At 31.6% G+C, this 27021-nt stretch overlaps 4 protein-coding genes across 5 annotated transcripts in view; 2 read left to right on the top strand and 2 right to left on the bottom strand.

Moving 5' to 3' along the window:
- LOC108687863 (E3 ubiquitin-protein ligase UBR5) overlaps positions 1 to 1052 on the top strand; it is a 21687-nt gene extending 20635 nt beyond the window's left edge. Inside the window, exons 36-37 of one of the 2 annotated variants that reach the window (XM_018193875.1) lie at positions 60 to 438; positions 556 to 1052. In XM_018193875.1, coding sequence (XP_018049364.1) covers positions 60 to 438; positions 556 to 768 — 592 coding nt within the window. In that variant the 3' untranslated portion in view covers positions 769 to 1052. The remainder of the gene's footprint in view (positions 1 to 59; positions 439 to 555) is intronic. The other variant, XM_018193873.1, reaches the window with a different exon arrangement.
- Positions 1053 to 10253: 9201 nt separating this feature from the next.
- LOC108687839 (protein bunched, class 2/F/G isoform) lies at positions 10254 to 13067 on the bottom strand. The gene is made up of 4 exons (XM_018193834.1): positions 11210 to 13067; positions 10957 to 11008; positions 10676 to 10879; positions 10254 to 10484 (listed from the first exon to the last, which is right to left on the bottom strand). Exons 1-3 carry the CDS (start codon positions 12943 to 12945, stop codon positions 10676 to 10678), a joined length of 1992 nt encoding a protein of 663 aa, XP_018049323.1. The 5' UTR covers positions 12946 to 13067; the 3' UTR covers positions 10254 to 10484.
- Positions 13068 to 15114: 2047 nt separating this feature from the next.
- LOC108687862 (Williams-Beuren syndrome chromosomal region 16 protein homolog) lies at positions 15115 to 17496 on the top strand. The gene is made up of 8 exons (XM_018193872.1): positions 15115 to 15400; positions 15486 to 15743; positions 15851 to 16133; positions 16213 to 16385; positions 16599 to 16757; positions 16956 to 17083; positions 17182 to 17313; positions 17419 to 17496. The coding sequence occupies exons 1-8, from the start codon at positions 15289 to 15291 to the stop codon at positions 17494 to 17496; spliced, it is 1323 nt and encodes a 440-aa protein (XP_018049361.1). The 5' UTR covers positions 15115 to 15288.
- Positions 17497 to 17763: 267 nt separating this feature from the next.
- LOC108687860 (acidic fibroblast growth factor intracellular-binding protein) overlaps positions 17764 to 27021 on the bottom strand; it is a 22420-nt gene continuing 13162 nt past the window's right edge. The window contains exons 10-21 of the mRNA XM_018193870.1: positions 26643 to 26824; positions 24947 to 25102; positions 24036 to 24196; positions 23362 to 23717; positions 21944 to 22055; positions 21730 to 21862; positions 20469 to 20611; positions 20185 to 20388; positions 18843 to 18986; positions 18600 to 18760; positions 18304 to 18499; positions 17764 to 17900 (exon numbers count right to left, since the gene is read on the bottom strand). Of these exons, the coding sequence (XP_018049359.1) occupies positions 17764 to 17900; positions 18304 to 18499; positions 18600 to 18760; positions 18843 to 18986; positions 20185 to 20388; positions 20469 to 20611; positions 21730 to 21862; positions 21944 to 22055; positions 23362 to 23717; positions 24036 to 24196; positions 24947 to 25102; positions 26643 to 26824 (2085 nt within the window). The remainder of the gene's footprint in view (positions 17901 to 18303; positions 18500 to 18599; positions 18761 to 18842; positions 18987 to 20184; positions 20389 to 20468; positions 20612 to 21729; positions 21863 to 21943; positions 22056 to 23361; positions 23718 to 24035; positions 24197 to 24946; positions 25103 to 26642; positions 26825 to 27021) is intronic.

Below are 27021 nucleotides of genomic sequence, written 5' to 3'. Positions count from 1 at the left end.
ATAATTATATATATAATTATATATATAATTTAAATATCTAACATTATTCTGCATTTCAGTATCGATTTATGTCCTGAAGAAGGAGGTGGCTCAATTGAACTTGTGCATAACGGCCGCGACATGGAAGTGACTGCAAGCAACGTATATGATTATGTACGGAAATATGCAGAAGTTCGTATGATCAAAGTTCAAGAAAAAGCTTTGCATTCTATGCGTGAGGGAGTTTTTGATGTCCTTCCTGAAGGGGCGCTTGATGGTTTAACGTCAGAAGACTTGAGACTCCTTCTGAACGGAGTCGGCGACATCAACGTATCGGTTCTAATATCATATACATCATTTAACGATGAGTCTGGCGAATCGACGGAAAGATTAGTTAAATTTAAACGCTGGTTATGGTCCATCGTTGAAAAGATGTCGCACGTAGAAAGGCAGGACTTGGTAAGAATTGTAGCAAATTTTCTTACTCTTAATTAAAAATTATGTGAACTTTTTGTGAGCTGACAATTCTATCTTGATTATTAATTAACACTTACAAAATATATACCTCTATCGCAGGTATATTTCTGGACTGGTTCTCCAGCGTTACCAGCAAGCGAAGACGGATTCCAACCGATGCCGACCGTGACAATTCGGCCGGCGGACGACGCGCATCTACCAACTGCAAACACATGTATCTCTCGATTATACGTTCCACTGTACAGTTCCCGTCATGTCTTGCGACATAAGCTACTTCTCGCTATTAAATCAAAGAACTTTGGATTTGTATAAACTCAATTCTGTGACTATTTGTATGTATACAAGTTTGAGTCACATTATTGATAATACGAAACCCGAAGTTGTACGTTGTTATTTTTTTTCTCCTCTAGAAACCATTTTTAACATTTATAAATTTATAAAGGTGTAATTACGGATTATGATTTTTTGTTCTTGAAAAAAATTTTTCTTCGTAAGTTTTACATCGTATAAAGTATCATACTTACCCTGCTCCTTCCATTTCGTCCTCGCTTCATTCTCATACACCTACTCATTCTCTCACTCATTCACTCACTCAGTAAACAAATAAAATTTTTAGAAACATACAGTGTGAAATTTTACTTGCCTATTTTAAATTTTAATTTATACAATCTTTTTTTTACTTTATACATATTCTGTTCGAATTGATTTGATGAAAGTCGATCATTTCTCTCATATATAATCTTAAGAAGAGCCATCTGATTGGATAGCCATTTATAGCGCTTGAAAATAGAGCTGATATTCATAGTCGATTTTTATTTCAAGACCGTCTTAAGTAATGTCTTAAGATGCTAATGCGGCCCTATGATTGGTTCGTGACACCTCAAGATAGAACTTAAAACGGAATATCTTGAATATAAGAACTGACTATGAATACCGGCTTAGGCAATTGACCGCTGTGATTGACAGTATCCAATCGAGACATGAAGTCAATCGGGATCTTTCCCTCCTGACATGAAGTAAAAAGATCATCAAACTCGAGGATGAAATATGGCATCAGAAAATACAGAAAATTGCGGAAAATAGGGACGATACGATTTTAGTGTCGTTGCGGGAAAAGTTGGAAATATATACCACATGATAACGCATACGGAATATACATGTATGCACGTTTTATTTTTAATACAGAAATTTCAATTTGTATAAAATTTTATTTTATTTGACTAAATAGTAATCAATATTTATTGAAAAATACATACATACATTCATGCATAGTATAAATTATTATTAAATTATCATTTTTTAATTTATCGACATAAAAAAACTTTGAAATTAAAAAAAATTAACGAGAATTGAGCAACAACTTTTCTTCTCAAAATATATTCTATGCATGAAAATACACAAATATACAAAATTAAGGAAAATATTTATGGGTGGAAAAATATTGATCAAATCCTCTAAGTTGACAGTTTTCTCCGACAGCGCTTGAATTTGTTCTTCTTTACAACACTTTTCTGAAATCAGGAATCGAGTCCAACTTTTTCATGATTGGCCACTTAAATTTCTCCTTCTTTTTACTCCGTAGCTAAAGATCCTCAAAGAGAGAGTGACAAAATGGCTCCGTTCAGAAGAACGTTTATTTTGCAACTGTTGAAAGTTTTCTTTACGCTGATTGGGTTAAATCTTTTTAAATCAAGAGAAAGGAATAGTCCTATCTCAGTAGAGAATCATAAAAAGGTAGCAAAATTATTGTGTCCTGCTGAACGCAACTATTGGCTACGACGGACTCAACTGATAAGTCCAATGAACGCAGCCATTGCATCACGTGAATTCACGTGAATTCCAATCAGGAATTGGGGTGGGGGTCACGTGACAGTTTTCTCCAATCTCTTTTATTATGAAACTTTGATGCCGCATCCAATCAGAAGAAACACGTGTGATGCAGTTTGCCACTCTCTTCCTTTGAAGTTCTCTATCCGTGCTTCCTGAGTAGTCACGGCCATAAATCGTGATAAGCGAGAAATGACACGTTAATTTTTATTATATGCCATTTGTAAATAAAGAGAATTTGAAATAAATGAAATGATGAAATCGGTTTAAAATACTTATAAAAAATGGATCAAGCTATCCTTCCTTTTCTAACAATCAGTAAACAGTTGTAAATGGCACGTGAAAGTGAAAATAGGCTATGCATGCACATTCGATTAAACAGTTCTCATGCCTTTTATCACTTTTTACTGTCAGGAGATTGGCATGCATGGTTTCACTTCGCGGTTACAAAATTGTTGCCTTCGGCTGCGAAACGCAGCCTTAAGCCGGTTCTATATTAGTTGCAAGCCGATCGCAAGTTTGTTGCGACAGCCATCTGAAGCTTGCATTTTGAAATCAACGCTTTATATCAACTTGCAACTAATGTTAAATTTTATGTCTATTCTTTATGTCTATTCTACAATAGGGTCGCAAGTTATAAGCCATAAGAAATTGGCCAATCAAGTTGAATATGAAAAAAATAATCGATTATGATTGATCAATAAGTGCATAGCATGATCGTTTAATGAGTGCTTAATAGTTGCTTCTGAATGTACCCAATTTTTTACAGCTTATTCTTTTTGGCTGAACTTTTGTACCAGTTTATCTTTCTTCCTTTTCTCTCCAGGAGGAAAGAAAAGGAAGAAAGATGAACTGGTGCAAAAGTTCAGTTAAAAAGAATAGGGCTTATGACTTGCAACCCTATTGTAGAACAGGCATTAGAGAGCGTTTATATTGATTCGTAACCGTAATCTATAAAAATTAACCAATCACCTTCGAGTATTCCTTTCTTAGGAAAGACTGCCGCAGACAAAATTTCTGTAATACTTTAAGATGTAAATTTAAGTCAATGAGCCAATCAGGAGACTGCTTTAAGACTACGTAATCTAACGGCAATAGAAATAACAGTAAACTTATCCGTAAGACAAATTTCAACCGATTGAAATTTGCTTTATGGATAAGTTTACTATTCTAGTTCCGTCAGATTACATACACTTAAAGCAGTATTCTGACTGACTTATCGGTTTATGCCATGTGGCTGCACACTGGACGCGGAAACGCTTGCTGCGCGGCAAAATAAGACATGGTAACCAATGAACATGTTAGGAATTGTAAGCTTATTGGCTGCCATATCACATTTGCTGCGCAGCAAATGTGAAAACGTTTCCGCGTCCAGTGTGCAGAAGCTATTAGGGTGTATCCACACAACTTGCATAACCGCATAACATACAAAAAATTATCCAATCACATTTTTCTTATAAAGTCGCATGTAAAATGTAATTGAATAATTTTCTTTATGCACACATTTATACTATACATGTTTGTGTGGATATATCCTTGGGCCCTGCGTACAATGGAGGAAATATTAGAAATAGGAATAAATATTAAGATTTTAACCTATCAGAAACTGTGTATTCCGATGTAACTAGTATCTGATAGATTGAAATCTTAATATTTATTCCTAATATTTATTCTGTTGTGCGCAGGCCCTTAGGGATTCATTGATTGGCTACTATTGTTTTACCACTATAAGTAGAAAAGTTATTGGTTTCTGCATATTGAATCTGAAAACGCTTACCGCGCGGCAAAATTTGACGCGTAGCCAATAAGCTTATAATTCCTAACATATTCATTGGTTACCTGTGTCACATTTTGCCGCACGGCAAGTATTTCCGTGTCTAATATGCAGGAAACTATATTAGAACAGGGAACTATATTAGAGAGTGCACGTTAGTGAGCTACGTATCTAGCAGTATGCACGAGCGCATACTACTGGATATGTGCTGTGTAACTCACTGACTGACGTGCACTCTCTAATCTAAAGGACGGTGCTAATTGAATTAAGGCCACCGCACGAACCAGTAAGCTCTATAACATAATGGAGCGAGTCATTGAGGAATGGGGGGTATTTCAATTCCTAAACAAGGACACTCTAATCTCTAATGTAAAGTTGGTAGTTTTCTTTTTTAGGGATTCGCTGATCGACTAATGTCATTAGCTGTTTTATTACCATAAGTAGAAAAAGAGTCAGACAGACCAATATATGTTTGCCTTTATTTTCTTCGTCACGCAATTTTTTATATTCTCTTATAATTTTATATAGGAAAGGCTCGCTCCAATATATTATAGAGCAGTGGGTGATTCTTAGCATTACTCGGTAATGTCTGCTTCATTGAACATTATAGAAAAATTTTCAGAACTTGTCGATTCATTTTTTTTATCAGGAATAACGCTACATAATTAATGAGCGCTATTTAAGAAACATCTCATATATGTATATATAAATGCATATATACAGGGCATTTGGTACGTTTTGATAAAACGCTTGTGTATAGATAGAGCGGATTAAACTTAAATGAAAAGTTTTTGTATCATTTTGCAATTTTCAATCATTTCGCAATTTGTTTTTCCACTGAACAGAATATCTAAAATCGATACATAAAACACCTTTAAGATACTTTTAAGTCCTTTAAAAAACATTTTTAAGATATTTCATGAAACATTTTGAAAGATATCTTAAAGTTATTTTATTCGCTTATTTATTATTTGAACCTCTATCCAATTGGAACATTTCACCATGCGAAAATAAAAAAAAGGAGTAGCTGCTCAAAATTACGAGCTTTTATAAACTTTGGAAACCCTCAAGGAAAAATTTTTGAGCACATTTCGATTAGCAGGAATTTCGATTCAAAGGGACGTCCATTAAATCCCTCCACACCTTAAAATTAACAATAGGAAATCGCTCGATGTTTGAGTTGCAATCCCTTAGTAAATAAATCACACTACAAAAAGATACATCACGCAAGAAAAAAATTATGCCTAAAAATAGATAAATAAATCATTTCACGACGGAAAATTCGCTGCAAATTTAGTTCTTGGAATACGCATAATTCAATTTTTAAACTGTAATCCCTTAGCAAGACAACCACCCCCTATTCTTGACACTCAAGAAGTGTTCGATCGAAATTTCAGTTTTGGTATAAAAACAGGGTTTCGGTTTGATTTTAGTATGTATATATGTATATATATATATATATATATATATATATATATATACAGAGTGGTGGTGAGAGTCACATAATTTCTTTCGTGAACCTGACTAAGAACAGACTAGGTAATGAGAGAAACTAGATAGAAAAGTCCTGTACCATTGCCTGTAACTGTAACTATTGTCACTTGTAGTAAACAATTTCCCGCGCGTCTAGCTACACTGTTAGAAATGTAAACACGAGCTTCTTTTACATGTAAATGAAGATCGATTATGAATGAAATTAAACGTAATGAATGATTTAACTGAAAATTAAATTAGTAATTACTTAAATGTTAAACAGTAATTACTTAAATGAAATGAACGTGTACATTAAATTTCATTAAATTTTCATTAAAAATACATTAAATTTAATATAATGCCATGAAATTCAAATTGTGTAATTTAAAAGTTAATACAATTCAAAAACATTTCTAACAGTGTATGATGAATGAGTGTGCAGTTTAGCGGTACAGCTGGGCACTTACTTATTTAGCAAACTTTAGAAATTAATCTCGTTGATTATTGCGAAAATTCCAAAATGATACAAGACTTTCGACTTAATTTAGTCCACTCTATCTGCCAGTGAGAAATTATGCGGTCATTACCGGACACCCTATATATACAAGATGTCCCATTTTTAATACATTAAGAAAATATGATAGATACAGAAAATTCTTTGAAACAAAAATTGTATGGAACAGTACATAAGAAGGTCTTATTGATTTGACCTTGACGTTGTTAAAGTCAGGTCAAGATCACTTTGAATTTTTTAAAGATCACTTTGAATTTTTCATTACATATTCTTGTAGCTTATCTTAAAAGCTCTCTTTTCAAAATACTATAATATAAAAATTCTTTTTCATTAAGAACTTTTCGAGTTATAGGACTTAAAAATTACAGTACTATCGCGTTAATATTAGGGAGTTTATGCAATACTGTTTATCCAAATACGGTGAATGATAAGATCGGATTATCTTCTTAACAACTACTTAAGAAAAGGATAATTGATTTTTCACCATATCTGGATTCACGTTATTGCAAAAATTCCCTATTAACCAAGATGTTTCCATCGACTGTTGTTTAAAATCACGATCTAACATTTGTCAAGATCGAGATTATTGGACATTGTTCCTCTTATTTTCATTTTTACAGTAAAAACGCCATTAGTACTGTTACTAACACTGGTAGTACTGTAACTTTCAAGTTTTATAACTCGAAAAGTTTTATTATATTTATTATAATATTTTACATATTTTATTATATTTTATTATAATATTTTAAAAATCTCTTAAGGTAAGCTACGAAAATATGTAATGAAAAATAGGGATTTTACTTAAAAAATTTCATACAACATTTGTTTGAAACTTTTTTTTTCCGTATATACTATAATTTACGAGAAATCTTAATGCATTATCTAAAATGGGATACCCTATATAGTGTTCCATTTAAAGATTTGGATGCAAATATCTTTTAAACTATTTGTTATTCTAAAAAATGTTTCAAGTGGACTTTCAACTTACTTTGTTTCGAAGGATACATCTTTTGATGGTTACAGATCCTCTCTAGATAAATATGTCTCTAAAATTTTAAGAGTGATCTTCATTTTTTAAATGAAAATATAATTTTTTTTACATAATATGATTCCTTTAATTATTCTTCATATAAAAATATTAAGATAGAGATACCAAAAAAATCAATAGTTTACGAAATAATTTTATTCTGGCACATATGTCATTAATACGAAATTAAATATTCCGTAAACTATTAATTTTTTGATAATCATAATATTTTTATGAACAGAATAATTATATAAATTAATTGGTGTAAAAAAAACATATAGTTGCTGATTTAAAAAATTATCCATTTTGACTACATATTTTTTTAAAAAGCAACTATGTATTTCTTTACACCAATCGATTCTCGTTATTCTGTTCAAGATTATAATGATATATCTCAAAAATATATCGTTACCAGCCGCTTATTTACCGGATGCCATCGTATCATAATAGGTCATTGATGCAATCGGAAAAGCCGAGTATCTATTGCCGATCGGCATCTTTCCCCGTGAGAACCGATATCGTGACGCGCAATATGGAGGATGGGGGATGTTAACCGGCGAGAAAAATCAATCCGTACCGAGATATCCCGACGTCACATAATAAAATATGCGACACATGGTAAAAAGATTGATTCCGCACATAATCCTGAGCAAATCATCAATCCACTAAGTGAGCAAATTCCAACGATCCGAGATCCTATATGAATTCCAAGTAACGAGAAAGGGGGTAACGCATACTTCGCCCCCGCTAAGTGTTCTCAGCAGCAAAAGATCCCTTTAAATGTTTGCAGCGATCTGACACAGGGGATTCTCTGTCTCCACTGAGCGTTCTCAGCAGTCGGCGAATCATTTACATACTCCCAGACGACTGATGCATTGTCTCGGGATGGAGCGTTTTCGACACATATTTATGTGTATCGCGCTCATTTCCGCGATTCACGATATCTGCGTTCAGCAATTTGCCAAGACTTGACCGGTACTTGCATTACCAAGGCAATTCATCTGCGTCCGAATACAAAACAACGTGCTTACTTATCAAATATGTTCCACGAATCAGTATGATGTATAATTCTGAGCTCGACTACGATTTTTGAGAACTATACATTTCAGCATAGAAAAAACAGGCAACTGCATGCCGTTTAAATTTCCGCGAGTACAAGCTTTGTAAAATCATCGAATATTCTGCAATTATATTTGTGTTATTTTCTCATTTACATTTTTTCGTGCATTATCTAATCTTCGTGTGTCTATTTCAAATAAATGTATGACTTATTACTTGCATAATTCAATGTTTCTTCAATTCTCTTTTCATCGCCTTTTTTCGCTTCTGAACCGAATATTATTTTCTTTTCCTGTTATACTGATTAGTCCGCGCAGCAGAAGTCACGTTGTTTTAATATTAAGATTATAAAAAAATTAATTAATAATTTACGAGATATTTAATATTTTATGTCAATACGTGCCAGAATAAAATATCTTGTAATCTTGTATCGATGACTTTTTGGTATTTATACTTTAATATTTTTTTATGCAAAATAATTAAAGGAATCATATATTATATAAAAAAAATGATACAATTTCATTAAAAAAATAAAGATCACTTTAAAATCTTGGAGGTACATCCACTTAAAGATTTGTGATTTTCAAATTTTCTTTCAAAGTGTCCTCTTTGAAAGTTTCTCTTAAGAACAGATAGGATAGAATAAAGAGTACAGCATTATAAGATTTTTAACCTACGATTTTCAATGAAATGATTTTTGAAAAAGAGTTACCTAAAAGGGTTTCATAATGGATATAAAACTGCTGTTCGATATATCAATATAAAAATTTATACTATATGTTATATCAGTATAAGTGTATATCGTAACATGCTAAATGAACTTTTTTTTGACAATTTTTGATTAGTCTATGTATAAATTAAGTTAGGAATACTTTCTTGGGCTGTAATCGGGAAATGCGCTATCAGTGCTATTGTGTCATTCTTTATCGTTCATTGGACCTGAATAAAACGATACAATAGCATGATAACGCCCTCCTCGAACATAGTAACAATTTCCTTAGAAATTAATTTTACTAGAATACTACCACAATATTGTAGAAATATTTCTGCAATGGATTTTCGCGGATATTTAATATTGCAGCAATAATTATGCAATATTAATTATGTAATATTAATGCAATATTAATGTAATATTACATGCTGTATGAGAAGTTGTATTGAAACATTTTTAGAATAACGTATAGTTTGAGAGTATAGTAATTCGAAGTTTCAAATGGGACACTGTAAGTTTGTTCGCATGTTCCAGCATGCTCCAATGTACTCTGTAGCTTCTACTTACTTCAACGAGCACGTTTGAGTGAGTAAATGCTATGATAGGAGTATTTTAGAGCATGTTAGAGCATGCGAACAAACCTTATGTAAGTGTGTATGCGCGCGCGCGTGTGTATGTATTATGTGTATCCGATAATGAACATATCAATTCTCATGAGCAGATAAAGTAGATTAATCGAAAAGCTTTGTACTATTTATTTGCGCAATAGGTAATGAGATATTAATTTCTAAAGACTGTCGAATAGCACAGTCTACCAAGCGCGCGATGAGCCCATTGTCGTAGATTGCTAAGCGCGCATTGTCGTAGATTGCTAAGCGCGCAGGAAGTTATTTACTATAAGCGGTATTGGCAACGCATAAGCGGTGAAAGAAAATGCTTGCAAATGCTTTTGGCGATAGACTGCGGTCGGGCGGTTACGCACATACGTGATGATCTTTTGAAATTAATATCTCTAGAACTTTTCGACTAAATTTAGTTCGTTCTATCTGCTCACGAGAAGTGATCCGGTCATTACTGGACACAGTGTACTTACATACATATATGTATGTACATATCTAATTTTAAAAACCAGTTTACATATAAATCAGATTATAAAATGAGATTTGATACTAAAAAATGATGAGTATTGACAAAATTTATCATTAATATCTATTTCAGAAAGAGGCTGGAAAATGATTAAAAATTAAAATGTCGATAATTTGAACGATGCTTGGCACTGAACGTCGATAAATATTAATCTTCGTTTACGTTGACAAATACATTTGATCAAATCTATCGTTTAAATTATCTAAATACTAAAAAACAATGGAAAAAATAATTTAGGAATGTTAAACTGTCTATCCTGTTGTATTATTATTTCTCTTTAATTATTTGTTAATATTAAAAATCACTTTTCTAATGTAAAATAATGTCAATTCTATCACATTAGCGCTGCTTAGTCTCGGCATGCACTCGTATATTTTCATATGTGTTACTCTCTATCTAGAATAACAACAAACATATCTTCAAAATGATTTGTCATTTTTTGAAAAAGAGGGAAAGCTTCAATTTACGATTTTAAATATATTTCCTAAACGGTAAACTGAAATAGTAAAAAATAATCCATTATCTTTAGTTTACTTAAAAAAATGTGTCTAATGCTAATATATATTTTTATATATAATAAATCTCATTATTTATAAATTTCTAAAAATCGTAAAGTTATATACAATAATTATAATATCCATTATTTACTTGACAAAGTATCGATAGAAACTTATGTACAATGGTTACCTATTGACCATTTCCTGAATTATTTTGGGATAATTTTGCTGCTGACTGACTCAATTGCGCCAATGTTTCTGGAGTTGCGTGTGCTTTTAAGATTGAATTTTCTGCTTCCAATTGATTGATACGATCCATAAGCTCAGCTATTTTCTCTTTTAATACCTCGACTTCTTCCCGTACCGCGAACATTAAATGACTTTTAACTAAATCCTAGAAAAGATTATAATACAGTTTATCATCCATTAAAGTAATGAGCAGTAAATGTCTCTATTATAGCAATTTCTTACCATAGCCTGCTCGATCTTGTTATCAATCGCCACTGCACTTGTTCCCGGCATACTGCAATGTACATATGTAATGTTCATATAAACTTATTCAATTAAAAAACATACAATAAAAAAAGTTAGATGATGAAAATAGTAGTAGAAAATAGTAGTAGAAAATAATATAGATTTGTTATATATTATAATCAAATATGATTTATTTATTTATTTAAATAGATTAATTTCTTTGCAATTATTATATCTCTATCTTTAGTACCTCTCATTATCTTCGAGAGTACGGTGCTCGTCGCTGCCCTGCGTAACCTCGGCTAATGATTCGAGAAGAGTCGCATCGGCCGACTGAATGGTAGTAGTGTTAGCAACGATACCAGAGATGGATTCTTGTTCTGGATCGGATTGATGAAACGTCATGTTTCCCTGCTGTTGCAGGCCGCCGACAGCACTCTGACAACCGGCCGTCATTTGTGTGATCTGCACCGGGGCATTACCATTAGTCGTTTGCGGCTGCAATTGCTGCGTTGAGGGTGCAATCGCTTGTGACTGCTGTGGCGCTCCAGCCGTCTTGTGAATACTTTGCATACTTTGTATCCCTTGTATGGCAGTCATTGGCTCGGAGATTTGTGTCATTTGCGGCTGCTGCGTCGCCAAAGGCTGCTGGCAAGGAGCCGATTCTGACTGTTGATGCTGCGTGACGAGAATGTTTGGAGTCTGAGAGGTCGGAGCTGATGTTTGTTGCACCGTCGACTGACAGACATTCTGAACTGGTAAGGATTGATTCTGCGTGCTCACCGTTACATAAGCTTCTTCCTTGGAGTGAGGTATACTTGGCTGGGGAGTTACTGTGCTATTGCTAGTGATAATGGGGATAGATCCTTGAGGCATACTCTGAGGAGGTTGCCCCAAGTTGTTGGGATGAGTAGCCTGCAAATTGGAAGGCAACGTAGAGCCTTGGGTGTTCTGCTGATGTTGCTGTTGCTGTTGCTGTTGTTGCTGCTGTGTAGCTATTGGCTGAGTCTGAGTTTGAAAATATTGCGGAATTTGCTGCTGCGCTTTAGCCTGGGTCTGTGTAGGATTATGCTGTACATTAGGAGATATTGAATTATTCACCGCATAGCTCGCACTCGATGCCGATTGCGTGGGATTATTTGACACAGTGATCGACGAATGCACTGTATCTGGTCCATTAGCATCAATATTAATCCCTTTATCATCAGTCACTGTCACTACAGATTGTTTCGCAGTCTCTGGTATAACAATCCCACTGTCGGTCACGCCATATGATATGCACACCTCGTTTGGATCAGATACTTTTGGTGTGCCGATGGCCATCGGTTGATTAACGGATGTATGGTCGAGATAATCCATACAGGTCCATCGTCCTCTTTTGAAGGGTTCCGTGCTCTCAATCTTCACCACTTTGAACCTCTCGTTTCTACCATGCGAGTGAACCTCGCGCAGATCTGCGTCCTGCTTGTCAGTGACAGACGTAATGTCCAAGGTATTAATATTGCTATCGTTAACTGAATTACTAATATTGCCGCCCTCGGACGGCACGATGGCCAGGCCGTACTGCGAACTGGTAGGGATCACCGGGGCTGTACTGAGAGCGGCGTTGCTCGTGTTGAAGAACACATCCTCTTTCGAGAAGGTGTCCTCGGAGTAACTTGGTGTCTCGATGTCGAGATCGGTGATGCGTGAGTGTTCAACGGAATTGTCTTCGGTATGCGACTCGTCCAGGTCGTCGTTGGAATCCTCGCCGGCATCATTGCTCATGCGACAGCCTACGGTAACGCTAGTTATCTGGAACGACGACGTTTTTTTCCGATTGCCACTCGGGGCTTGCACACCGCTGCTCGGTACAACAACCGGCTGATGATGCCTGTCTATCTCGCCAAGACGTATCGTCTCCGTGGTCGTGCGATGCACGGGATTCGACACTTTCCTGCTACCATCTGACAGCCTGTGCGATTTTCTCTGCACATTGTCTGCCATTATTATGACAACTTAACGTACGAGAGACACGATTGTTGCATTCGTCCTCTCGCATGTTAGAATCAACATTGTAGTGCACTTTTCCAGATATTTCTCTTTCCTTTTTTCTCTCTCTCTCTCTCTCTCTCTCTCCCCTCCCTCTCTCTCCCTACCGCTCTCTCTCCCTACCGCTCTCTCTCTCTCTCTCTCTCTCTCTCTCTCTCTCTCTCTCTCTCTCTCTCTCTCTCTCTGTTTCTACCTCCTTATCTCGCCGATTCGACTTCACCGCGACCGATCGTTCTCGTTCCTGCGAAAAATACGAGACAAGCACTCAATGGCATATTTTGTGCACCAATGAATATTGACAGTTGACCATTGCATTAATCCCACGAGGAACAAGTACGTTTACTCAAGTGACGTCCGTCCGTTTAGTAAGACAAGGAAGACTGTGCTAGCTGCTAGCTTCTGCTTGGTTGCTTGCTTGTCCGCTGACGACGACGGTTCCGTCGTCACGTTACACATCACACACGCACGCGCGCGCGTACACACAGCACACACACATCACTCTCTCTCTTTCTCTCTTTGTCGCAAGTCCTGTCCTTGCTTCTCCAATTGTTCAATCACGCCTCACTTAATCTTACCGTCTCGTAAGGCCTATTGTCCATACCGTTCGTACCCTTTTTCTACACTGACCGCTTTTACACGAGTACTTGATACATGTGTTAGTAACTAGTAACTTTCTATTAAATTCTTAATTTTAAATCTTAATTTTAACAATATATTTAAAGATTGATACTATATTGGTATATTAATATCAAAGTGATTAATTATATATATCATGTATGTACTTACACGTATCGCCGAAATGAAGATAATTTAATAGAAAGTTACTAGTTAATAACATGGGGGAAGAGATAACATGGTGATGCAGTTGGACAGTGACTGCGTTCCCATTTTGTTTCAGAACAGTATCTAGTAGCCGCCATTTTGCTGGATATTGTACTGAGAAGTCAATGCGGTTCTAATTCAGCTAATAATCCAGCAGGGTTGTGTTTCAAAATTCAACTCAGTCAACTCGAGTATCATTTTATTCTTGTTGATCATTGAATATTGAATAAAGATAAAAGATACTCGGAGGAAACAGAATCAAGTTTTGGAATGCATCTCAAAACAAATATCGTGTGCTGCAGGCTTTATGGGCCGTCTACATAAGTCGCAGACGCATTTGCCACAGCCAACCAGAAGCAGCAATTGTACTAATAACAGCTTTTCATTGGTCGCAAATGCATCAGCGACCTGTGTTCTGCGTTTGCGACTTATATAGATGGTCCTTTAGAAAGAGACATAGGTCTGCACAGATCTTATGTCTCTTTCTAAAGCCTACAGCACACAATACTTGTTTTTCTGCTGGATTGCTGGATTAGCTGGATTAGAATCTTGCCACCGTATTGGCTGCGGTGCTATTAGTGCCAGTATCGCAGCTAATACGGGGGCAAGATTTTAATCCAGCTAATAATCTAGCAGGAAAATAAGCATCGTGTGCCGCCGGTTTTAATCTCTGTCCTCTCTATCTATGACTGTTCATGAAGCCGATTCCAAATTAGTTACAAGCTGATCGCAAGTTTGCTGTGACAGCCAATATGAAGCGTTGATTTCAAAATGCAAGTTTCAGATTGGCTGTAGCAACAAATTTCCAATCGGCTTGCAATTAATATAGAACTGGCTTAAAAGAATCAATCAATCAAAGTTCTTCTTTTTCTTGAAGTAGAAGGAATGGAAGGATTCAGATTGTTGGTAGATTCGTTTATGCACTCTGTATTATGCGTTAAGCAAAAGTTTGTGATACGGTTTAAAAAAAAACATGGGACGTAATCCGTTTTTATTTTAAAACTATCTTATTAAATGGCTGCGTTCAGCGGACTCAATAGATGAATGAACGCTTGCTGCTATTGATGTATTCTTCCAAATCTAAAATACTGATGATCTAAAAGAATACATCAATAATAGCAAGCGCTCACTCAACTGAGTTTGCTACGCAGCCAATGACTGTGCTAGCATCGCAGCCAATACGGTGACAAGATTCTAATCCAGCTAATAATTTAGCAGGAAAACAAGCATCGTGTGTCGTAGTCTTTAGATCTGTCGCGTTGTTTGTACTTTTTGCATTCAGTATCTTCGCTTTCTCTCTTTTCAACGCCCAAATATGTATCTTTCTCATTTAAAGTTCAAAAATTTTTGAAGATTTTAAAAAACGCGATCTATCCATGCTATGACTCCATGTGCTCGTAAAATCCAAACAGGGATTTTGAAAAGAAGAACTACAAAATATTCATATATCTCTACATTTTGAGGAAATCTACGAAAATGTTGAATGCAGGAAGTAATTGGTTCATGCGAGTCACAAGGCGTGCTAAAAATTTGCACCTAGACAGCAAGACATCCATACCTTTGAAGCCTGAACTTAAAACTTTACCAAGTTAGAAAACGTTTCTGCCTATTATTTATATTAACATTAACTGTCGAATTGACAGATTACTTATATAAAATCACATGGATTATAGTTTTTCAGTATCCGATAAGTCGAGAGAACGATCGTAGAGTATATGTGTGGGGTCTTGCGGAACATGGTGCTCTTGGAGAACCACGAGCATTAAAAAAGAACAGAATTTCATATCTTTCAAAACCAAAAAGACTGTCCTTTGCTGAGCAACATAGGGTAACAGATATCGCTTGTGGTTATGGTTTTACAGCTTATGCTGTACATTCTTCGGATAAGAATATTGTTTATGGATCTGGCATAAATACTGATTCACAACTTGGTAACTAAAGATCTATTTTAGTTTTGCCAATATTATAAAGCCCCCCCTTCATTAAAAACAAACTTTAATTTTAAAAGTTATACTATAGTTTAGTTTTTCTACAACAGGTTACAATCTCGATGAGAAGTTTCTCAATATGATATTTATTCCAAAGCCAATAACTTTGCCATTACAGAATGCCTCAACCAAAATTATAGGCCTGGCTGCTGGAAGAGCACATTTATTAATATTAACAACAGAAGGTTTGTTTACATTAGGTAATAATGCATATGGTCAGTGTGGTAGGCCCATTATATTGAATGAAAATTATGAGAAAAGTACAGCTGTGCATCATATACCTGACATTAAAGGAAATAAAATTGTTGCGGTGACAGCTGGTCAAGATCACAGGTACAAAATATCAATTAAATATTATATAATTATATTATAATTCTCTTTCTAGTATTTTCTTATTAACATTATATAATAGCGTACTTTTGACAGAGACAGGTGGAGTATATACATTTGGCTGGGGTGCTGATGGACAAACAGGTCTTGCACACTATCAAAATGAACATCGACCAAGTTTAGTCAAGGGTGACCTGGCAGGACAGCGTATAGTCAAAGTTGCCTGTGCTGCTGACTGTGTATTAGCTCTTAGTGGTATGTAACTATGAAATGCATATACTCAGATCAAGTATTTGTATAAATTTTGAAAAACAATAGATGTAGTAAACTTTAAATCTTAAGGAATTAATTACAATCGAAATCGGAAGAACTATGGTTACTTAGCTATGATTAATCAATTTCTTAAGATTTACTACACCCATTATATTTCCATATAATATTAACATAACTAAAATATTTCTACTACAGATAAAGGGAAAGTGTATGGCTGGGGTAATTCGGAATATAATCAATTACCAATCAGAGAAGATAATTATCAAGTAAACATTGCTACAGAATTATATACACAAGAATTAGGATATATAACAGACATAGCAGCAGGTGGATGTTTTTGTATGGTTTTAAACAGTAAGCACCAAAACTCATAATAATTTTAATTTAACAGTTTTATTTTAATAATTACTATTTATGTTTTTATTTGATAATAGTTTTTGTTTTAAATATATTTTGTGTTAATTTTTGTCATGCTATATATCTCTGATTTTTGCTAATACATTTTATATATTATATATATTTTACATATTATACTAATATATTATGTTACAGATGATGGTAATGTCTTTGTATGGGGATACGGTATACTCGGTCTTGGACCTCAAGTGCAAAAAGTATTAAAACCAACCATGATTCCTCCTACATTGTTTGGCAATAATGTATATAATCGTAATGTCAAGGTAATTAAAATAATTTAAATTTATTAAAAAAATCTTTTCAATCCGAAAGCCTTTTGTGAACATATTCATGAACTATACATCATTAAATACATTGTTAGATAACAAATATATACTGTGGAATCAATCAACTGGCAGCGTTAACCAACACAGGGGATTTATACATGTGGGGTTGTAACAGATTTGGGTCTTTGGGATTAGGGCATGTGAAGGATCAATTTTTTCCCTTAAAGGTAAACATAAAATATAATTTACAAATAAAATATGAATAAAAAATATATGCGTGCATCTATATAATGATAGTTTTTTGTCTGCAACAATTTGTTTTCTTGTAACAGGTTGCAGTAGGAGCTCAAGTGAGAAAGGTTGCCTGTGGAGTGGATCATACAGTGACTCTTTGTAAACCTTTTATTTAAAGAAGCAATATCATTATTTAAATATTAGTTTATTTATTTAATTAAGTTTCACAATATTTTCTATTTTGAAACTTTCAGCGCCATCAATACATATGAATAAAATGATTCCAAAATATCTTATTTATGTTTATTGAATAATAAAAGGTATTAAGTAATATTAAGTAATATTTACAATTCTAATTCAAATTTGAGGAATGTTGAATTACATGATATGATTTTGTTAAAAAAAGATAATTTTGCAATCTCTACTATCTTTTGTATTTTTTATTACAAAAATGTATATATCATACTTATGATTAAAATGAAGATATTCAACATATTTGTATTTGCATTACTTTCACATACCAAATTCTCATAGGAAATGGTGTATTTGATCATATGAGGAAATCTGCACTCATCTGGACCTAAAGAAATATAATATTAGGTGATTTATAAGAAAAGAAAAGAAACATTACGTTTTTATAAGATATTATATATGTGTATGCGTGCGTGCATGCGTGCGTGCGCGTTATTTAAGAGTACATATACTTAAAAAAAAATGAGTGTATTCAGTACTACTATCAGCGCACCTATTAGATTTCGATCAGAATTATTCAATTATAAATTTCAAATCTAGATTTTGATTGTATTTTCTAGGAAATAATTCCGATCGGAATCGTTTCGAAATGTTCCATAATAGATACTCTGCTCAGTGAGTGTTCAGTGTCTCACTGAACGGTTATTGTACTGGATGCATTCATTGTGATATATTAACAGTTATTATATATTAAATTTTTAATTTAAATTTATAATTTTTTTTGTGTTTACCATATTTAAAATTTGTAGTTGAAGAATTGGCAATGATTAAGAGATACAACGGATCGCAAAGATGTATCAAACCAGCATCACCGCAGGAAAATTCAATAGTACTTGCATTATTATTTATTGATACACAGTCATTTGTCTCATTAATATTTTGAAAACGTTGCGATTTACATACTTTTAGATTATCATCACTTTGAATCTAAAGAAATTTATTTATTAGAATATTTATTAGAATATTTATTTATTAGAAAAGATATTTATTAAAAAAGAAAATATTTTTTGTGTATGAAAAGTTTTACCGTTATCTTAGAAACATGATCGCTGTTGATAGAAAAGAAATAATTAGGATGCATTCTGTAAGAGACTGTTTTATTCGGTTCAATATAATTGATAAATGAATTCGACGTTCCAACTATAACATAATTGTCTCCACATTGTGTATTGATTAACCGCTGTGGAACTATAACGAGAATATAAGATGAAATATTTGTAAAATTATATAAATTCAGATTTTAAAGGAAACGATCTGATCCTACACATACCTTGTTTTATTCTCGAAATTAATTTAGTAATTGTCGCTGAATCTCCTATATCGCCTGCAGCAGTTACAGCAAACAAGTCAGTTGATGATATAAGATCTGTCCATCTATCTATCGATCCATAAGTCAACATAAGTAATGTGGCATCTGCAATAATATAATATAATGATAATGAAGCTTCATTTACTTCATGTGAACTATTTTTACATTGTGGGAATTTTATTTTTCCAGAAAATTTCGCAAAATTTCCTGACTTCCATGACTTTCTTGATTTTTTCCTGATTTCTTTGATTTCCAGTTTTACGGCAATTCTAGATTTGTAGTAAACAACTTCTCGCATCTAGCATCCACTGATTAAGAAACACAAAAGTCAACAAAAATCAAAATGATATCAAAATAACTTTATTTTGATGTTAGTTAAAGTTAGTTAATAAGCAGTCAAATGTTGTAACTAAAAGTCATTATTTTGTTATCAGAGAAAATGAAAATACGTCACTTTGACTTTCTCTTAACTATAATAGAGTGTGTTCCTTGAATGGTCGTGTATTTGGTGATAAGTTAGGCGAAAACGTGTTCATTCGATGATCTTTACAAATTAATATTTTGTTAACTGTTTGCAAAATTACAAAATAGTAGATAACTTTTCAATTCAAGGAATCGATTGTATATCTTGAAATAAAAAAATTGCACAAAAATGAGGAAATACTTAGGTGTTGATCTGAATGATCAAATGTTAAGTGATGAAATTGTTAATATTTTAGAAATTTTTAGAATTTGTTCACTTTTTTATAATTTTCATCTCATTTCAAGATATACAGGATGTTTCTTAAATAACGCCCATTAATTATATAGTGCTACGCCCATTAATCATATAGTATCTAATAAAAAACTAAATCGAAAAATCCTCTATCATTTTACAATTTTCGCAATATTTTTTCTTAATTACCCTCTGAGCAAAATGTCTAAAATCGACATATAAAACAATTTTTAAGATATCTTTAAGAGTTCTTTAAGAAACATCTTCAAAATGTTTCACAAAGAACATTGAACAATACTTTAAAATGTCTTATGCATCGATTTTATCCATTTATTCGGCAACCTTTAGAAATTAATATCTCGTTAACTATAGTGAAAATTGCAAAATGATACAGAACTTTTCGATTTGATTTTTTATTAGGAAATAGCACTATATGATTAGTGGGTATTATTTAAGAACACACTCTGTATAATCGATTCTCAATTTAATTCGTTCTGCTTATTCATGAAAGATAATACCGTTATTCTGGGATCAGAATATTATATAGATAATAATTGCAGCTGATAGTTTTTATAGGAAATAATTTACCCGGCACTTGTTCTCGCATCTTCTTAATCTGTTGTGTGCAGTAGTCTTTATCAGAACTTGAGATAGATGATGTATATGGAATAATTAAAACCACATCAGATTTTGCATTTCCAAGACCATAACGTGTATCGTTTAATTTCTTTTTTTGCAAAACATACAATTTGTCAAGTGATTTAGGAAGATCGAAGTTAGTTCCGTTAGTAACTGAAAAAGTTATTTTCAAATTGAATCACTTGTAATAGAATACAATCATTTGAGATATATTATAAAATGTGCAAGCATACCATTATTTGTATAATTATTTATATTATATAAACCAAAGTTTAAAATACTGTTGGTAGTATTCAACATGATACTGCCATCATGACCATTAATGATTGTGAATTGACTGTTGTACCGATTTATGTCGATTTTATCCAATATGTTTCTATTAAGAAAAAAATAAAAAATCAGCTAAGTTTTATGATCAATTTGTTATTGAAATAACAACACAACAACAAAAAAAATCAAAAGACGGTTAAAGATGAATTAATAGAGGATGTTAATAATGAAGTATATTTAATGTGTTTAAAACATTAAAATTTCAAGCGAAACTAGTTTCGACTTTACAATATCTAATAATAATTATAAATTATTACTTTCGCTTGAAATTTTAATGTTATAAACATATTAAATTAAATGTATGAATTCATTATCATTAACATCCTGTATTATTAAATGTATTATTAAATGTATGAATTCATTATTATTAACATTCTGTATTATTAATTTGTCTTTGGCTGTTTTTGGTAATTTTATTTTTAGTTGTTAAAATAAAAAATATTTTTATTCATTGAAATTATGTTTATATAAGATAGCTTTAAAGACAGAAAGTAATGCATTACTCGTAATACGATTATATTATTATGTTTTTATAATAACGATATAAAATTTATAAAATTTTTATAAAATTATAATTTTTCATAACAATAATACTAAGGTTGAAATAATCACTTTTGGAAAAATAATTTATTATTACGCGTTTTTTTTATTGAAAAAAGTATACTTATTAAGGATTGATTGTTCTACCTTTTGGTAAAATGTTTTATCTGTTGGGTAAGTAGCAAGATTATTCAATCACATGCGCGGATTGCCAGATTTAATAGGTAAAATTTACCAAAAGGTGAAATAACCGGACCTAAGTGATAAATTACACAGTATTCCAACTATGTGCTTATATCAAACAGTACATGGACAGGTACTGAGGATGTTTTTCTGGATATCCCATTTCTTTCTCGGGAATGTCCTATAATATAGTAAGTGAGAAGTGCTCAACATCCTCAAAATGTCCTTAGGAGGATATTCTTAGGAGTCATATATTTCTTTCATATATACATATGCACATATGTACTAATATATAGTGATTTAGAACCTGTAGCATACTTAACTTTGTTACGAAAAATTATCAAATTGTTCTTATAAAAGGTAACTGCGTAGACGATATATAACGACATGACAAACGTTATTTACATGGATAAAATATATTTACGTATAATTTGTACTTACGCAATAATTGATTGTATTGCATCAAAAGACCATGTTATATCAATAATAATTGTTAGATCAACAGCAATTTGAGTAATAGCATCAAAATTTCCTGTTTCTGTCTTATTGCACGATAAATCGTTATCCATTGAATCTAAAATTTATACGCTTTACTCTTTATTTTATCTCAAAATAAGTATTTATTTTGTAAAATGCTGAATACCTATATACTCACCAACATAAAGAGCCAGCTGTTCTGTTGCTTGTGTTGCAAAATTTTCCATTTTATCGTCATTTATTGTAGCTTTATGCAAATATTCTTCCAAAACTAATGAAGCACTGAATGTCTAAGTGAAATGAACTGCTTTAATTTAAAAGGTTTGATTTATAATTTTTGAAAACTCATGCGTTTGTCGTGCGTATGTGTTAATGCATTGTGTAAGTGTGATAAAATTATTTACTTCTTATCAAAAATAATTAATTGATTTATTGAACAATATTATTTAATAAAAAAATGTGCACAAAAATGAAAATAATTATTTCTCGTAGTTTTATGAGCGCTACTATTTCAAATCTATATTCTATTATGTTACATTTGAAAAATTTTCAGTTAAAGTTGCATAAAGGATTATTTTAGTATATTTTGACATATAATCATGACGCATTAGAGAAATTTTGTTGTGACAAAAATTAAGTACTTGTTACTTTCATTCTTAAAAGTAATTTATGGTGTTGATTTGATAATATAAAAATATTTATAATTAATATAAGATCTATTATATTAAAGTTGTGAATTTACATATGCTATTAAAGCATATAATATCCGTCGCACAATGAAAATACAGAGATATGATTAAAATTAATATCGCGATATATTATTATCTAATATTTAGTAATAAAATAAATCAAAATACATATATAAATCATAAAATATATGTATAAAGTATATAAAATATATACATATCAATAAAAATGAAAATTAAGTGCTAATTTTTTTTATAAATTACTAATAATGCAATTAAGTCACAAAAAGTCGCAGATAAAATTTATTAAAGAAAGAATATTAAATTATTTTAATAGCCACAAAAAAAATTTCGGACCGATAAGCATGCAATTTTATCCTCAACGATATAAATGATTATATTTATAAGCTGGAAAAATACTTATACATATATTAATAAATATTTATCGAACAATTATTTATTAATAATGAATTTCTTTTTATACGTACAGAAATTCAATTTTGATAATCTCTATTTAATGTGCAAAACGATCTATAATGCATTCCAATAATTCTAATTGGTTGATTCCCACTCTATTACTTTTTTGAAATTTCGTTTTCCGAAATTCCGTTTTCCAAAATTCCAACTGTCATGGAAGAGCACCCTAAGTTAGCTAAGTTGCTAATCTCGATGCAATATTAATTACAAATATTTTTTTACATCATAATTATAATATACAAAAATATACTAAAAATAGCTTTTTGCAACTTTAACCGTTTCAAAATATACGTTCTAATTGTAATAGAATAATTTAATGAATAGAATTGTATTCACAGTTTAAAAAGCTATACGAAATTGATTACGTTCTTATGTTCTTATACTAAAAAAAAAGGTTTTTTTTTATTCAATAGTATAATGTATGCAATATTACCTGTTCAGACATTATCTGATTATAGTTGTTGGATATAGTTTTTTGGAACAATGTTTTTCGATTACATGCTCTAATTGTAGGATTAAATAATCCACGAGAGCTATAATATAGATCTAAAATCTGCGACAGTCTCAATTTAGGTACTTTTGAAAATAAATCTTCAATTTCCCTTGCAAGAATGAATCCATCAATATCTCCTCTAATCTCTGCCGCAGTAAATTGTAATTTGCTATTATTTGTCAGAAAATACCAACGGGGTATAGTTGATGAATTCCAATTGCCGTCTACACCTACTATAAACTTTTCATCCTGGTTATTTGTAGGTCCTTGCATTAAAATAACTTCAGCTAAATCACCTGCAAATACATAAATTTTTTGTAATTTCCTACTGTGGATGTCGTATTAAACGATTCATTGATAAAATAATCTGAGAAAATAGTTGAAAAATCATGTTTGTAATTGATCAGTTTATAAATGCTAATTTTCTGATGCAATTTCCTAATCAGCAGACAATATTAAAAAAAATATTTTTAAAATTTTATTTAATGTAAAAATATTAAATAAATGTTTAAAAAATATTTTTATTTATTGTGTGTTAATTCTGTGGATTTCTTCAAAATTTATACATCATGAAACAGTACAAAATATGAATATAAAAAATAAAGCTTTATTACCAGTTATGGTTGCAATCCATTTATTATCCAATGACAATTTTGATAAATTTGTTCTTCTCTCTGTGTTATCGTCGCTAAGAACTTCCGAGAGTGCTATATCTTCAGGTTGTAGACCAGCAGCTATACCAGCAATTAGCGGTCCGGCAGAAACTGAACCCCAGCTATGATAATATAATTCATTAGGATACTGTTAACAGAAAGTGGCTAGACTCTCTAGTCGAAGACACGAAGACAAACATTGTGTCAATATATTATTGTTTAGTCGCAGAGTAGGTATATAGGAAATGGCGCTTTTACAATACTTGTTTGTAAATTTGATGAGGAAATAGTATTACCATGCAATTACATAAAATTTTGTACACATACTAATAAAACTCAAATAAACATTCGTACAAAAGTTTATTTGAATTCACTTACTCGTTAAAAGTTATTTATTTAAAATTATAGCAAAAGGCTCATTTTCATTTTACAATAAGCTACTTTGCTGTGAAGAGGGGCGTGGTTTAGCCAACTGAGCACACCATGTAAAATATTTTCAACACGAGCTAGAAGCATTATAAATTTAAGCCAAACAATAATTTCAAGAGAATTATGAAGACAAGGAGTGATGTCAAGGAATAAACAATAGAGTTTTTAAATTAGAAGGGCCATCATATCATGTATTCTGGGAGAAGTGCAATGAATTTGTAAAAACACAAATAAAATCTTACCTTTATGCATGCAACGGAATACAATCATACGGACATAGTCATTTGATTAATTAATTTTTTTATGCGTTATGCAAAAATCTGTGCTGCCTTTAGTAGGCATTAATAGGAAGTAAACAGTAATATTATTAAGAATGAAAATATAGATATGTTTACGCTACAAATACAGATATTGTGTATAAAAATATAAAATCTACTACTTACGCAGTTTTTATAACGCCATTCTCTATAGGACAACTGCTTAGTGGTTTGTCAACTAATCGAGCGGTCTTTGGGTGGTTCGGTGGAAATTCCGAATACATAGCGTTTGGATCAAACACATGTTTGGTAACTTCGTCTTTGTGTTTTGTAATAACATCGCTACGTTTGCAATCAAAGTTTTTAAAAATAAGTCCAATATGTATATTATGTATGCCATATTAAAAAAATACATGATGTATAAAAATTATAAAATTTAGTTTTCATTATTTTATATATTTCAAAACAATCTGATATAATATATTATACAGTTTTGATAATATTTGATATCATTGTTGACATGAAGCATAACTGACACGATTTCATAATAATGTGAATAAGAATTTTATTAATCTTCAATGTATCAATTTTTCTTTAAGTGTAGCGTCATTATTATAATAATTTTTGATTTTTATGAAGAAAAATACATTTAAAAATTGTAACATTTGTGCTCAATAGTATCAAATGAATTTGTAAGATGCTCCTGTTTTCGCAAATTACATATTACATAAAAACAGGAAGATCAATTCTTCAAAACAATATGTCTCGCTGATCGTAAAATTATTCATCTATATTACCAACATATTTTATGAATTGTTGAAGAAGGATCTGTGAGTTCTGAAATGTACGATTTATTGCATTAAGTTTTTCTGATATTCACTGTTTATCATGCTAACATTGTATGCGATTAAATTACTTTATATAAACTTTATTAGATTCAGACCGTTATTTCTTTACACTTTGCATTGCAAAAAATGAGCGAATTTTAATTACATTTAAAAATGTTGAAATAAAACGATTCCCAGCATGGTCGCAAAAATTCTTAAAAGTTGTATACATCCTCCTTTATAATGTGTTCATATCGCAATTACTTTGAATTCTAATCATCTAAACTCTAAAGTAAACATACACTATAGATTTGGTTATAAAAATTATAATAATTATTTTAATTTAACTAAATAATGTTTTTTAAAATTAATTTTTAATTTAATTTAAGTTTATTTAACTCAACTTAAATTTTAACAAAATTAATTAGTTTATGTAATTTTTATAAACAATTTTTATAAACAATTTTATAAACAATTACTCTTATAAGGCATTAACCCTAACTATACACACTGGAATTCCAAAAATCCTAGTATAATATTTGTTAAATCGATTTTTTCATATTTTTGAACTTTTTTTTTTTAATCTATATCTCGAAGCTTAATTCTATCGTCTTTTACACATCATGGACCTGTTCCTTAATCGATTCTCCATCGAAAAAAATTAATTGAAACATGTCTATTTTCATGAAAGAATTACGGTATCTAATATGGATGGGGAGATTCGAGTGTGTATATCAAAGATAGAAAAAAAGAATGCGCATAATTTATTATAAGGTTAATTATATTGGAAAAAATAAAAAAAAAAGTTAATTAAAATAACTAATCTTTAATTTTTAGTTAAGAAAAAATTTAATTTAAAACAAATTCTGGAAAATATTTGTAAAATTGATTGTAAATTTATAATGAATACCATACTATAATCCTTTTTTATAACTATTGGAAAAGAAATATGTTTTTTAAATATAGTGTAGGATTTCTTTTGTTTAATTATATTTTTAATGTGTTACTTTTTTGTTCAGACAGTTGAGTTAAATTGTTTAAATTATATTACTTACATTTGTTCAGGTGTCAAGGTTTCTACATCATCGTGCATATCTAAATTTGTATTAATGGAATAATTGCTAATAACACTTCTCACACTTCTGAAAGGGCGAGTGTTAGTCAATCTACACTCTTTGTTTTCATCCTCTCTTTGGTACATTTCAATACTGCTAGACAACATAAAATGAAGAGTACACTGCAAAATAAAGATAAAATATTCGTCAGATAAAAGTTTATCCAGATCTATATATAAAATATAAAATAGTTTTGAAAACTATTCCCTATTTCTAAACTCTGACTGAGTGAATCATGTAACTTTTTCCTAAGGACGTGAAAAATAAAAAAAAAGTTTTTTTCATACATTAGTATAAGTTTCATACATTAGTATAATAT

The sequence above is a fragment of the Atta colombica genome, unplaced genomic scaffold (assembly GCF_001594045.1).
Source record: "Atta colombica isolate Treedump-2 unplaced genomic scaffold, Acol1.0 scaffold219, whole genome shotgun sequence".
In the NCBI taxonomy this organism is placed as follows: domain Eukaryota; kingdom Metazoa; phylum Arthropoda; class Insecta; order Hymenoptera; family Formicidae; genus Atta; species Atta colombica.
Note: the sequence above shows the minus strand (reverse complement) of the source record. Positions and strands in the feature narration are given on the sequence as shown.

Coding starts and splice junctions, on each gene's coding strand:
- LOC108687839 (XM_018193834.1), bottom strand. CDS start 12,945: ATGGCAGACAATGTGCAGAGAAAATCGCACAGGCTGTCAGATGGTAGC. Junction 11,009..11,209: donor ACTCTCGAAGATAATGAGAG/GTACTAAAGATA, acceptor TGTACATTGCAG/TATGCCGGGAACAAGTGCAG. Junction 10,880..10,956: donor ACAAGATCGAGCAGGCTATG/GTAAGAAATTGC, acceptor AATCTTTTCTAG/GATTTAGTTAAAAGTCATTT.
- LOC108687862 (XM_018193872.1), top strand. CDS start 15,289: ATGTTGAATGCAGGAAGTAATTGGTTCATGCGAGTCACAAGGCGTGCT. Junction 15,401..15,485: donor TGAACTTAAAACTTTACCAA/GTTAGAAAACGT, acceptor CATGGATTATAG/TTTTTCAGTATCCGATAAGT. Junction 15,744..15,850: donor AAATACTGATTCACAACTTG/GTAACTAAAGAT, acceptor TTTCTACAACAG/GTTACAATCTCGATGAGAAG.